The sequence below is a fragment of the Oryza sativa genome, chromosome 3, assembly GCF_034140825.1.
Source record: "Oryza sativa Japonica Group chromosome 3, ASM3414082v1".
NCBI lineage: Eukaryota > Viridiplantae > Streptophyta > Magnoliopsida > Poales > Poaceae > Oryza > Oryza sativa.
In genome coordinates this window covers 16,062,791-16,077,326 of record NC_089037.1, presented here as the reverse complement: position 1 = coordinate 16,077,326, position 14,536 = coordinate 16,062,791, and the positions used below count along the sequence as shown (strand labels likewise).

General features: G+C 41.7%; 1 protein-coding gene across 1 annotated transcript; it reads left to right on the top strand.

Annotated features, from left to right (window-relative positions):
* Positions 1–4,264: 4,264 nt before the first annotated feature.
* On the top strand, positions 4,265–6,197 carry LOC136355634 (protein FAR1-RELATED SEQUENCE 5-like). Its single transcript, XM_066308464.1, has 6 exons — positions 4,265–4,643; positions 4,901–5,091; positions 5,216–5,516; positions 5,587–5,777; positions 5,922–5,972; positions 6,051–6,197. Exons 1-6 carry the CDS (start codon positions 4,265–4,267, stop codon positions 6,195–6,197), a joined length of 1,260 nt encoding a protein of 419 aa, XP_066164561.1.
* The last annotated feature ends 8,339 nt before the right edge of the window (positions 6,198–14,536 follow it).

Below are 14,536 nucleotides of genomic sequence, written 5' to 3'. Positions count from 1 at the left end.
TCCGCCAGAATTTGCCGGATCGGTTGGTCCCGGATCTGAGAGGAATATTCCTCTCCAGGGACCAACCCATCCCACTCACCCCTCAACCAAACAACCTTAAAAGTGGGTTCGTCCTATCCCATCCCATTCCATCCTTGCAACCAAATGCACCCTAAGGGATTTTGAGTTTTTACTTGTACTGTTTGGTCATTCGTCTTATTCAAAAAAATTTAGAATTATTATTTATTTTTTTGTGACTTACTTTATTATCCAAAGTACTTTAAGCACAACTTTTTATTTTTTTATATCTGCATATTTTTTTTAATAAAACGAGTGGTCAAACATTGCAAGCAAAAACTCAAAATCACTTATATTATGGGACGGAGGAATTGTCATATGAGCTAGCTCTTTTGTACCTAGCTACATGTGGCAAATACTGGATGCGTGGTTGATGTGGGGCTACCAGCTAGCTAGCGAGATCTGGTCAGACTGTCGAATTAATCACTCCATGGTTAATCTAGTGATGGTTAATAATGTGTTTCAATATATTCTTGGGGCAAGTTAATTAATTAGTACAATAGATTTGTACTTGCATTTGCTGATCGTACAGTAATTAATAACGATTCCTGAGTTTGTACTTGCACATGACATTAAGCACTGGGAATGACCTATTTTCTGCATCCACACATGTGCTCATCTTCTTCGATCTCTTCATTCTATATGAACGAATATACAAGGATTTCTGGACCGACTTAATTAGATAGAATATCAAAATGATGTTTTTTAAGAGGAAAATGATAATCGATCCTTTTGAACTTATTACCTTGTCTTGTTTTCTATCTCAATGTCATTTGGCAGTTGGCACCACCGTTTAGAGTCCATTCCAGAAGAAAGCTTCATATTGGCATGACTAGCTAGGATTTTTTTTATCATTTACTAGTAGTTTTGTATCACGTATTCTTTCCATCCCAAAATAAACCAATCTAAATTGAGATAGGATGTAACCTAATTCAATAAATATTGTACTAGCGTACATTTTAGGGAGGGAGTAGATGTTGGAAACATTAGTTTGTCACTTTGTATGCACTTCAAGAAAACAAAAGGTATTTAGTCAATAGTACTATGCAGAGCACATGCGCTACTCCAGCTAGCAAGCTCATATATATAATCCTATATGCATTTCATAATATTATTTCAGAAGGCTTGTAGAGATCTGATATATACCAGGTCATCTGTAGTTTACTACAAGTGCTGGTTTGTCGGGCATTCGATTCTTGGGTCAAAGACAATATTATTACTGCATACTACTACCTTCGTCCCTAAATATAGCTATTTTTAAGTAAAAGTACCACGTCCCAAAATAAAGTTATTTTTTCATCTACCCTCTACTCTCAACCAAACAGAATCATTCTAGTCACCTACTTTCTCATCTCCACCAATCATATATGACCCGGATGCGGCTTGCCTGCTCCCAGTGCGTGCTCCCATCCGTGCTCCCGTATACGTGGCACAATCCTAGCGTTTCCCTACCTTTTCTCTTTGGCCCACAACCATATCAGGTGAATCCCATCATTAACGGTAAGTAATTAACAATATATCACGGTGTTTTGGAGGGAAAATTATTTCTAGTTCGCGCCAACAAAACTAGTGATATCTGTTTCAACAGAAGCATCACCCGAGGCAAATTTCTCTCGCACATCTTCACATGATTATACGCGATCAAGCCACCGATATCCACACCAAAATTTAAAGCAATGGATGAGACTCTAAATGATCCAGCAGAAACCCAAAAGGTAAACATATGATGCTCATGTTCTTTGTGATTCTTGATTTTAACTTCCGATCAACCCTGTTTATGAGAAAAATATCTCTCTACTAATGGATTCATCTACAAAGTACATGAATAATGTTCGGCTGCTCATTTTTTTATTCTCTGCTTGTCTTCTCGAATCATTACAACAATTATTTGATATCTCCCATGGTAGAAATGAAATGTGGAGAAGAGTGTGGGTTGTAAACACTGGTGGAGAAACCATCTTTGGTCGGTCGCCCGAAATCCACAATAGTCTCGGTTCCACTAAAAACCGGGACTAAAGATGATCTTTAGTCCCGGTTGGTGGCTACAGCGGGCATATTTAGTCCCAGTTGGTAACACCAACCGGGACTAAAGATCCTATCTTTAGTCCCGGTTGGTAACACCAACCGGGACTAAAGATGATCTTTACTCCCGGTTGATAATATCAACCGGGAATAAAGCGTACGCACCAGCCCACGCACAAGCGCATGCGTAGCCCATCCTTATCTCTTTTTCTTCTCCTTCCTTATCTTCATCCTCTCCCCTTCCTCTTCTCTCACCCCCTCTCCTCCTCCCCTCCCCCTCTTCCTCTTGCAGAGGCAGCCGACGGCGGCGGGATGGGGGATGGGCGCGGGCTGGCAGCGGCCGGCCGGCGGTGGCGGGATGGAGGCGGCCGGGCGCGGGTTGGCGGCAGCCAGGTGCGGGCTGGGGCTGGCGGCGGCCGGCTGGCGGCGGCGGGATTGCGGCCGGGCGCGGGCCAGCGGGATGGAGGACGGGCGGCGGTGGCCCGGCGTGGGCCGGCGGGATGGAGGCCGGTCGCCGGCAGCCTCGCCCTCCCCTCCTCTAGATCCGGCCAGAGGGGAAGCGGCGGGATGGAGGACGGCCGGCGGCGGCCCGGCGCGGGCCGGCGGGATGGAGGCCGGTCGCCGGCGGCCTCGCCCTCCCCTCCCCCAGATCCGGCCGGAGGGGAAGCGGCGAGATGGGTGGCCGGCCGGCGGCGGGATGGGAGGCCGGCCGGTGAGTCGATTTTTTTTTGATTTTTTTAAATTTGTGGTTTGGATGTTTTGATCTGTGAATGAATCTATGAATCGATATTGTGAATGAATCTGTGATGTTGTGAATGAGTATGTGACTCGATGTTGTCAATGAACCTTTGAATCAATATTGTGAATATATTTGTGATGTTGTGAATGAATATGTGAATGGATATTGTGAATGAATTTGTGGTGAATTTGTGAATCGTGCTGTGGAGTTGTGATGTGGATTTGGGGTTTGATTTGATGATATGCATACCACTCGATTCGGGAGAAAATAAAAAAGAAAAAAGGACTAGCTGATGGACTGCCGCTACCCTCTCTTTAGTCCCGGTTGATGACACCAACCGGGACTAAATCTTTAGTCCCGGTTGGTGTCATCAACCGGGACTAAAGATCGATCTTTAGTCCCGGTTTTTTCACCCGGGACTAAAGATAGCGATCTTTAGTCCCGGATTGGTAGTCCCGGTTTGAAAACCGGGACTATAGGGGGGTTACGAACCGGGACTAAAAAGCACTTCTCCACCAGTGAAACTCTGAAGTTGAAACCTGCAATGCAATCAGATCTTATTGTCAGAAACCAATATATAGTGTGTAAAGTATTAATGCAAAACTTTATTTATTAAATTTGTAGTAGTTGGCTGATTGACCAATTTCCTTCCTATTATGCCTACTTTTCGCAAAATTAGGGCATTCAGGAAACTATAGATACATAAAATATAGGTCCCGTTCAAGAACATTTACCGAATATAGGTATGCAATTTTCATCTGAACAAGAAGCTTATGACTTTTATAACAAGTATGCTTTCAAGATGGGTTTTAGCATCAGAAGAGGCAATCGACACTTGGTAAAAAACTCTTCTACAATACAACAACGGACATTTTTTTGTTCCCGTCAAGGTATTGACTAAACAAACTTGTTTTCATTACATTCATTCAGGGATAAAATAAACCAGTTGTGTATATAATAAACAGGAACACGTGCTGAGGATAAAAGAGAGGAGACATTCAGTTACAGCAGGCTTGAAACTCGATGCAATTGTGAAGCACGTATGAAGATAACTCTTAGAAATGGATTCTATTGTGTTTATGAATTTGTAGCCACACATAGCCACATCCTTGCTCCTCGAGATCAGGCCCACTATTTAAGATCCCAAAGGAAAGTCACAGAAGCACAGATTGCAAATGCTGAACTTGTAAAATCGGTTGGCATTTCAAACAAAAAAACCATTGATCTTATGGCCAAAGAAGTAGATGGACTTCACAACCTTGGATTTACTCGTGAAGATATGAAAAATCGTTTATATTCGAAGAGATCACGAGAGCAAAGGAAGGCGACATAGGCAGGGTGCTAGAATATATGGAGAGGAAGGCATCAGATGATGTCGGGTTTTTTTATTCTATTCAAGTTGATGATGATGATTTGATAACTAATATTTTCTAGGCTGACTAAAAAATGATCACTGATTATGCAACTTTTAGTGATGTTGTTTGTTTTGACACAACATACAGGAAACTTGATGATGGGCGTCCATTTGGTTTAATTGTTGGGGTAAATAATCACAAGAAAACCATTGTTTTTGGTGCTTCACTTCTCTATGATGAGACTGCTGAAAGTTTTGCTTGGCTTTTTAAGACATTTCTAAATGTCATGTCAGGAAAGCAGCCACAGACCATTTTGACTGATGAAGATGCAGCAATGGCTAAGGCAATCAAGTTGGTCCTTACTAAAGCACACCACAGGATTTGTGTTTGGCATATGAACCAAAATGCATGCAAGCACCTTGCTGGAGTGGTGAAAGATTATAAGAAGTTCAATGCTGCATTCCAGCACTGTACCTATGATATTGAAGAGGAAGATGAATTTTTGAATGCATGGCATGCAATGCTCAATATGTTTGAATTACAGGACAATAAATGGCTCGAAAGACTATTTGACAAAAGAGAGCATTGGGCACTAGTGTATGGAAGAAATACTTTTTCCGCTGACATGAGTAGTACCCAGAGGAGTGAAAGCATGAACAATGAATTGAAAGTAGTATTAAGTATGACATGCTAACATTCTTTGAGCATTTTGATCTATTGGTGGCAGATAAAAGATTAGAGGAGGTGAAGTGTGACTTCAAAGCAACCCAAACTACTCCCAAATTGAAGGCAGAACTAAATATATTGAGGCATGCATCAAGAGTTTATACTGCAGCAATGTTCAAGATTTTCCAGGATCAAGTGCTACAGACATTGAATTGCGACATATTCTTTTGTGCTAGTAGCGATGCAGAGAAGGTTTATAAAATAAAAGTTAATGGCAAGCATCATGAGCATGTTGTCAAATTTTTCGCACCAGAAGTAAAACTGCAGTTGCAAGAAGTTTGAATTTGCTGGAATTCTTTGCTCTCATTCGTTAAAGGTGCTTGATATTAATAACGTAAAGTATATCCCTGAACATTATATCATGAAAAGATGGACAATTGATGCAAAAGCTCTACAGATTACAAGGAATTGTAACCTGCAGGAAGATTCAAAAACAATTTTGTCTAACCGCTACAAGGAGTTATGCAGAATGTTTGTTCAAATAGCTGCACGAGCTGCAAACTCAAAAGAGTCCTACTTTATGGCTGCTAATTGTGCAGAGAAATTAGCACAGGATGTGGAAAAATGCTTACAAATTAGATCTGATCCAGATATGGATGACTTGCCTACTTCACAAGGTGTGTATCACAATTTTGCATAGCAAAGTATTTGAAAACTTAAGTTGATATTTCAGTTTCTTAAATGCAGATGCAACTGTTCACGCTAGTATAATTCCAAAACAAAACGAAGAGGTTGTTAAACCAAGAGGTATAAAGGTCAAGCCAAAGACTATTTTAGGATCAAGAAGACATGTTAGTGGTTTAGATAAATCAAAAAGAAGGAGAACAAAGAACAAAGTTCAATCTGTACCAGAAGCACATCACATTGACACACTGACGGTATAATAAACTTATTTAATTATTTCAAAACAACGTTGTTACTGAATTTTGTTCTCTTGCTTATAGGACTCTTCGAAGAATTAAACGGACCATATTCATACATCTTTGTCACAATACAACTCAATGTTAAATGCTTCTCTGCAGCCAATAGCAACCACTTCTATTCGAATGCCTGAACAATATGATAACTTCATGGTATGGAAAAAGTTATTTTTTGTCTTTTTTACTTTTGATATTTTATTGTTGCTGAACTTTGTTGCATTTTTTGTATAGGGTCATTTTCAGGTCCCAATGACGCAACCTTACATGTTTTGGCCACATTACAATTCAGTCCCAAGTGCTTCACCGCAGCCATTCGTTGATATAACTGCTCTGATGACTGAACAAAATAAAGGCTTGCAGCAACAGAAGCCATTTTAATGCATAGTTATCCATAGTTATGTCTCGTCTTAAATGTACAAGCACAATATTTTTTCAATTTTGAGGAAAATATGAAAGCATGGATTTAAAACCATGTTTGTTCCTTATCTAATAAAGCATACATTTTGCATTACTGGAGCACATATCAGTGCCTTCAATGGGGAAAAAAAGCCCTCATTTGCTTTTTATCTTATCAAGAGTGAATCATTTTGTGCTAATTGAAAAGGCTCAGTTGTTTTAGATCAAATCATGCTGCTAAGGACCCCTGCTTGATTGCAGTCATTTACTTAGGAAATTCTACAGTGCATAGATGTTACCTCAGAGCTTCGAAGTGCTGTCTAATTGGTTCTTGCACATTCTGGTGTACTGCTCCCTTTCAGACCTATCAGCAACGATGTCTTCAGCCAGCACGGTCGCACGTGGATGCGCCACCACTCGTCGCTCCGCAGCTTCCTCCTGCCCAGCCCTCACTGCAGCCCCGCCCCGCCGGCTCTGCTCGCTTGTTTCTGGTCGCCGGCAGCCGGCTAGGCAGCTACACTTCGCCACTGCTGCCAGGATAAAGAAATCTGGAAGAGGAAGCAGCTGGAAGCGGTGGAGTGTTAAATGCCTGTTTTTTTTCGGTTTGATGGAACGGGGGTCACAGGATTCTCTAAATCTTCTTCCTGGTTGTGGGCCAAGGGGAAAAGGCAGGGAAACGCTAGGATTGTGCCACGTATACGGGAGCACGGATGGGAGCACGCCCTAGGAGCAGGCAAGCCGCGTCCATATAACCCTCATCCAATCATCTCTACCTATTTTCTTAATACTCGTGCCTACATTCAAAACAAACATCAAAGCATATCTGGTTTTACAATTTTTTAAATCAAAATTTACCATGATATTGATGCTTGAAAATATAGGGAATAATAAACATCTTTCTTTTATATTAGAGCATCTAAACTAAGCCCCAAAATAATTTTTGGGTGAAGGGAGAAAAATCAAGGTCCAACACGACTCCTATTAAACCCCCAAAATAGGAAGGCACCCAAATCCCCCTCACTAGCCTGCAATCCTAGGGGCTCTACATCAACCCTCATCTCATTTTTTTTTGGCGCAGGTGAAAATTCCCGCGCTTCTCTTGTCGTTATCGCGTCCTCACTATGCCGCCACCGCCCTTCTCCTTTGTCGTGCCACCTGTCGTTGTCCGACTATCTTAACATTCATATTTGTTGAATATGTTATTTTTTAAATTATATATTGCTTGTGAACTTGCATATGTGTGACTGTGGAAATTAAATTTTTTTTATGCATTTTGCAATGTTGAAAATTTTGAACCTAAATTTAAATTGTGGTCTACAAAATTGTAAATTTGAATATGGTTGAATTTTACGTGTTCGGAATATTTATGTTTGAATTATTCTGGTGTTAAACTAGGTATAATTATAGTGTGTAACTATGTATACTGAAATAGAAGAGAAAGAGAAATGAGGCATGAGAAATTGGGGTTGTTGCTGAAGTTTAAGTCAATTTTTGGATCCTTAGAAGATGGGGCAGTTCCCCATTAGGCCTCTAGGGGCTTTACAATATGAGCTATTACTGGATATGCTCTTAGAAGCACTAGCTAACTAACTCAAGAGCACTCAAGAGATAAGATATGTGTTTCTTCAGTCTACAAGATATTCCTTCTGATCATAAATATTTAACGATTAAGATAATATATGGTTCACGTTTTAAAATTTTGAGCATTATTGGTTAACTTTGTGCATATTTTTCTTTAAAAATATTATCATAATAGCATGAACTTGTTGGATTTTATAATGTTATTCTAATACTAACTAATCAAATCAATATTGTCTTAAATCTCAAATATCTATGACCGGTCGGACTAAGCGAATTAAGAAATTAAGACATGTCCGATCGAACGAAGATATCTGTATTATCTTATTATTACTCCCTCCGTCCTAGAATAGAATATAAGTATTTTTAGAGTTGGACACGGTTATTAAGAAAATAGGTAGAATTAAATAGGGGAGAGTTATAATTGGATGAGAAATGGAGGTATGTAGGAAAGTTTTGAATGGTGTAGGATTGTAATTGGTTGAGAAGAGAATATTGATAGAGATGTTGTTATATTTTTAGACAAATTCTATATGTTTGTCGGTTATATGGGCCCGGGGGTACGCACAATAGAGGAAAGTAACATTCCCACCTAGCCACGTGGCCGTGTGGCCTGGCCTCTCCCCGCCCCCTCGGGGGGCGATCAGGTAGCGCTGAGGTGGCTAGGAGGCCTCGGGGTGCCACGTCACGCCCCTCGGGTCCCCTGGCGCGTGCTGCCCCGAGGCCCACGTCTGGCCACCACATGGCAGGGAGAGTGGGCGGAGCAGGATGCGCTGCTCAGCGCCTTCAATGCGCGGCGCCCCAACCGTCCCTCACCGCATTTAATGCGGCGTGGGCGGCCGTGCGGCGCACCCCGATTGACCCATGTCAATCGGGCTTGACCAGTCTGTGACCGGTCCCTAGCAATTGGACGGGTGGCAGTGCCCCCACGTCTCGCCCTGTGTCAAGCGGAGTGGGGGCAAGTATGCCCTGTCCCATCGGCACGCTGCCAAGTGCGCCGCTTGCGCATGGTGAGTCCACCAAAGTCTTCATACATTTATGAAGGAATGACAGGGATGTCCCCCGTATCATGTGGAGGACAATGCATGGCCCCATCTGGGTGCGAGCAATTGCTTTGCTTTCGGTTGAAGCAAAGAATGTCGATCTGAGCAGGGCCATGTGGGCCCCCCTCCTGTGGAGGGGGAGGTATGAACGGTGCATGTGGTATCCCCTTGAACTATAAAAGGAGGAATGTCACCACCGAGAATAAGGACGACTCTCAATAGCTTGAGCTCTAGAGGAGGAACAGTTAGGTTTCCCCGGGTGCTCAAGATTTCTTGTAAGAATTCATCATAATCCCACACACAGAAGTAGGATATTATGCTTCTCAGCGGCCCGAACCTGTATAATCCCCGACCTCGCACACAGATTCACAGCGATCTAGTAGTTAGACCACAAGCGGAAGTAGACTCGTGATCATCGCGCCATATCCTCTAGCTGAACTCATAAAGGGGGGTCTCACGACCACCCACTAGAGAGGATCACTTCTCGACAATGCTAGAGCTGTTATATTTTAGAACTGAGGGGAACCTTTGATCGATTTGGGGACCTGACTTGTTAATTATCAAGAAGTAATTAAATAAATATCGAGTGCATATTTAGCTAACTGTAAGCATTTAGCTTGTTCTGAAGTGGTCAGAATGTGCTGTACGATCTGAACCTTTGTTAATTGGTAACTACACACGATCGAGTCGTTTTCTGGGGGTCAATATATAGTTAGTGACCACGAATAAATCGCTTATGGTACCTGTTAATTAGGATGTCCAGATCAGTCACACAGATTTAGTTTAGTCATTGCTTAATTCAGTGCGCATCTCAATGCTGATCAATATTCCACACACACAGAGTGAGAGAGAGAGAGAGAGAGATTGATTTCAGTTTCATGGTGGCTAATCTAAATCCTACATATATTTATAATTTTATAAATGGCAATCACGTTGCTACACCCGATAATTTTGTGATGCATAGCAGCATTGTATTAGATGTTGAAGATAAAAAAAGGGTTAGTTAAGAAACCACTCGGAATGCAAGCTAGATCTCTACACGAAATTTAGAAACTTATTACTCCCTCTGTCTTTTCATTTGATGTTGGCAGTGGCGGACCCTCTCTTGTGGCATGGTATGGCAGCTGCCATAGCTATGCCACAGCCAAACTAAGTAGCATATCTGGACATTTAGATGATTAATTGACTATTTGGTTTGGTAGAAACTCTATTTATTTGATTACTTGGATGTAAGGGATATGGTATAACTGTCTTGTGTCTCTAAAAATGAATGAATTGTCTAATAAAAAAAGTAACCCGTATAAGTGCAACCTCTAGTTTACTGCATTCTTTTTCTTAAGCATAACCGTTGATTGGACTGACCGTCCGATGCTCTAACCAAAAGGCACAACAGGAAGCAACAGCGGAAAAAAAATTAAAACAAGAGTAAGCACACATCTGTAAAATGGGGAACACATTGTGAAAATTATTTCACTCGTCAAACTTACATAAAAAATTCAGGATTATAGCTTTGTTAATTGTGTGTAGTGCTATATTTTCTAGCTAATAAGTGTAAATATAGTGTGATTTATGTATAAACAAATTTTAGCTTATTTGTTGAAATTACAATGTTGTTCGATATAGCACGTTAATCCGCCATAGCTAAATTTTAACGCTAGGTCCGCCACTGGATGTTGGTTTATTAAAATATAAACTATAACCAACGTTATATTAAAAAAAATGAATGGAGAAACACCTTGGTTGCCGGGTGAGCGTGAATTATTTTGATTTTACGATCCTGTTATGGGTTGAGTTACTAATGATTTTACGTTTTATAAATGTCACCGGGAGGTAGAGCGCTACATGTCATAATATTGACAATATTCTAATAATATCTTTGAAACTGGACAAAAAGCATATGTATTAGTTGATTTTGTTTGGTTTGCCATCGCTCTTTTAACTTTACCAAATTTTGATAAATAAGGAATGAACCAGAAGTATCCTAAACATTGCTACCCTACTAAGTTTATATCTTGTGAGGAATCGAGTGGGCTCCTATTGGGCCTGCACATCAATTCACACATGATGGCCCAAGCAAATCCAAGGAGAGAGATACAAAAGCAAACAACATCAGCTCTTCCAGGAGGATCGAACATTTCAACCGGCAGCGACGGCGACGGCGACGGCAACCTGGGCGGCCGGTGGCACCCCTTGTCGATCTCTTCTCCTTCTCCTCCTCTTCCTTCTTGAGTTACTAGCAACTTGTATCCCCCATTTTATTCATTTTTCGTTCCACCAAATACTTGAGTGTCAAGGTGATATGGTTGCTAATTGAATTGGAGCAAAGGGTGCTAACATATCTTTAGAAGTTTTCACTCTTTAAGAATATGCCAAAAATTGACAAGACTTGGATCATGCCATTATAAATTTATAAGTTTGGAAAAATACGCTTACTATTTACGAAATTAGAAACATGCCATTATAATTTAATAGGTCTTCGAGATGTACTACCGCTTACCCCTTTGTCATAAACTCTAAATTTTTCTGATCAAAATGTGCTCGTCTTCTTCCTCTTTCCATTTCTCACTCTCCTCTCACCCCTCGTCTCTCTTTTGGCGCCTCCCCTTCGAATCCTGGATCACCGCCCCCCACCCGACGCTCTCCGGCGAGGAGGTTGAATTCACCGAAGTCAACGACAGCATGATGCGTGTTGCCAACACCGTCGTCACACACCCAGAGGAGGAGGCGACACATGAAGCCATGAGCGGAGAGGCCAGTGCCGCCGCCCACCGCGAGGTGTCAGATTAGGGACGGGGTTCCCGCGACTGGGGTCTCACGACTAGGGTCTCGCGGGCCTCCTCTTGCCGTGCTCCATCCAGGTCTATCCATTGCACCGCCGCCTACCATAGATCGGGTTTCGAGGCGATGGGGGTGATAGGAGAGAAAGAGAAAGGAAAAGGAAGGAAAGGATGGAAGAACAGGATGGTAATTTGGTCAGAAAAGAATTTCAGCGAAGGGTGGTATATCTCGAAGGCACGTTAAGTTGTAATGACATGCTTACAATTTCATGAATAGTAACCTGCAAATTTATAATGTCATGGATCCAATGAACCCTTAAGGGAACATATCCCAAAACTATCAAACAATAATAATGGCTAAGTATGCCAAAGTTTGGTGGTGTCAAATTTTGATAGGGTTAGAATGAAAAAAAAATCAAACAAATTCTCTAAATCATGTAAAAAAAGGAGTTGCTAGGGTTGTGAGGTGTCTGATTTATTTATGGGTAACTTTTAGCGCTACCAAATTTAGTACGAAATTATTGATGGGTAACTTTTAGCGCTACCAAATTTAGTAGGACAAATTTTCTACTACTTCTATCTACTTCCTCCGTTTCACAGTGTAAGTCATTCTAGCATTTTCCACATTCATTTTGATGGTAATGAATCTAAATAGATATATATGTCTAGATTCATTAACATCAATATAAATGTGGGAAATGCTAGAATGATTTGCATTGTGAAACGGAGGGAGTAAGAGATAGCGTTGACAAAAATTGGCACAAAACCAATCATCAAGAGATCACACTATTTTAAAGCAGCGTTGAATTGTAGGGCGTAATTTGGCACCAAACCAAACAAATTTGGATATATAGACATTGTTGGGCTCGAACTGCTTGCTGCGTTGGGCTGGCCCTCGTGGATGCATGTGGCCGTGTCCAGTTAGCACGCTGCGGCTGTTCACGGCGTCCACTTCCACCGGGAGTACGCATTTGATTTGGGAATAAGTTCATCTAAGGTCTCTTAACTTGTCAACGAATCCAATTTTCGTCCTCCAACCAGAAAACCAAATATAATTGGTCCCTCAACTGCCACGTCAGATGAAGACCGAGTCAATTTAGCCACGTAGGCGCTACATCAGTAAAAACCGCCCTCCAAACCGCCATCGGATCTATATTGCACCGGTTTTGATAGTTGAGGGACCAATTGTATCTGGTTTTCTGGTTGAAGACGAAAATCGGATTCGTTGACAAGGGACCTCGAATGAACTTATTCCTTTGATTTGGTGGGCTGCAACAATTTATTCTGAGCCCATTAAGGGCCTTATTAGTAGAACGGTAGCCCATTTAATTTCTCGGCAGTTATTATTTATGGTCCAGGACCTGCCAAAATTAAGAGGAAATGAACTGCTCAAACAAAACTTAAGAAGAAGCCCGGGTACTAGGACCGGTGTGGCGGTGTATGAATGCAAACTACGAAAATGAGTTACCCCTCCTTTCGAAAATATACTCCCTCCGTTTCACAATGTAAGTCACTAGCATTTTTCACATTCATATTGATGTTAATAAATCTAAATAAATATATATGTCTAAATTCATTAACATCAATATGTATATGTGAAATGATAGAATGACTTACATTGTGAAACGGAGGAAGTAGTAATCAAACTAGTAAAATATGTGATATATTTAGTACGTAGTACTATATATTTTAATGTGATCACAATGTTTACGTATGTGTTATGTACACTTGTTTTTATGGAAGGGGCATATCCTCTCCCTACCTTGGCAGGGAGTAAAATAAACTTTTTTACTAGCAAATATGCTCGTGCATTGTAATGGGTGAATATCTAACAAATATGGATGGTTAAGATTGCTTGTGTACTTATAACACATAGGCACAAAATCTTAAATATGTACATGCCTCGCAAATATACCTAAATTTTATACCGCTTTGCAAATTAAATGGATGTGATGTTCAAAAAAAAAAAACTGGTTACCGAAAGAGATTTCGTGTGCGATGGATGACTAATGAAATTTTTTACCAGAAGCCTTACTTATTATTTTTTTTTAGGTTCTTCATGTTGGTTCCATTTACTTAGAAATAAATTAGAATGCACATACAAAATTTACAACAATTTTATATCTTAAAATGATGGCTTAAAGTGATTAAAAGTTAGCTCTGTAAATATAAATTTTTTTTGGCCAAAAAAATAGAGGGAAATGAATAAGACTTGAAAGCTGGTGGTGGCCCAAAACAGCATGCGTTGGCCCGATAATGCACGAGGCTCGGTTGGTGCGGCCCGTTAGGCGAGGAGGCCCTTCATCGCGCACGGAGGAGCACATGGCCCGTAGCACGTGCGGGCAGCCGAGCAGGCAGTGGGCGAGCGCGGGCACCAGATGTGGGTGAGCACGTGTGGCCTCGTTACCACCCGCAGGCCCATTAGCTTGTGTCGTTGGATCATAATCAATGGCTAGGATTGCTTGCGGCGGTGTGAGTTTGCGTGATTGATGGCGTCTGTAGGATCTTGATCGAATGATTGAGATTTTGTGAGCTTGGGACAACGTCCCCTTGCTGAAAAACCCTAACCCTAGGCCATTTCTCTCCTTTTTCCCAATTCCTCTGGCGTGAGCGAGGGAGCCGACGGCAGTGGTGATTTGGCAGAGTGGCGACGACAACGTGCCCATGCGCGATGGGCTTAGGCCACGCACGACTCAGGAGAAGGTCAAGCCGGCGGTGCGCCGCAAGTCAACATCCCCAAGTCTACTGTGTCGAGTGCCCATGGGCTAAGGTTGGCGATCCGCTCCCTGTTGATGCGAAAAACACAAATTTTGGCGTTAACACTCCCCCGCCATGGTTCCTCTCCTCGGTGCGGCTGAAACTATAGCCGAGGCGAGCCTCGGTCTCACATGGCCAACTTAGGCAGGCGCGGCACTGGTCGATA

Bases quoted from the DNA above. Each gene is read 5' to 3' on its own strand.
- LOC136355634 (XM_066308464.1), top strand. From the start codon at position 4,265: ATGATCACTGATTATGCAACTTTTAGTGATGTTGTTTGTTTTGACACA. The intron at 5,092-5,215 runs GTTTATAAAATA...CATTCGTTAAAG, and splicing joins CTAGTAGCGATGCAGAGAAG to GTGCTTGATATTAATAACGT. The intron at 5,517-5,586 runs GTGTGTATCACA...TCTTAAATGCAG, and splicing joins TGACTTGCCTACTTCACAAG to ATGCAACTGTTCACGCTAGT.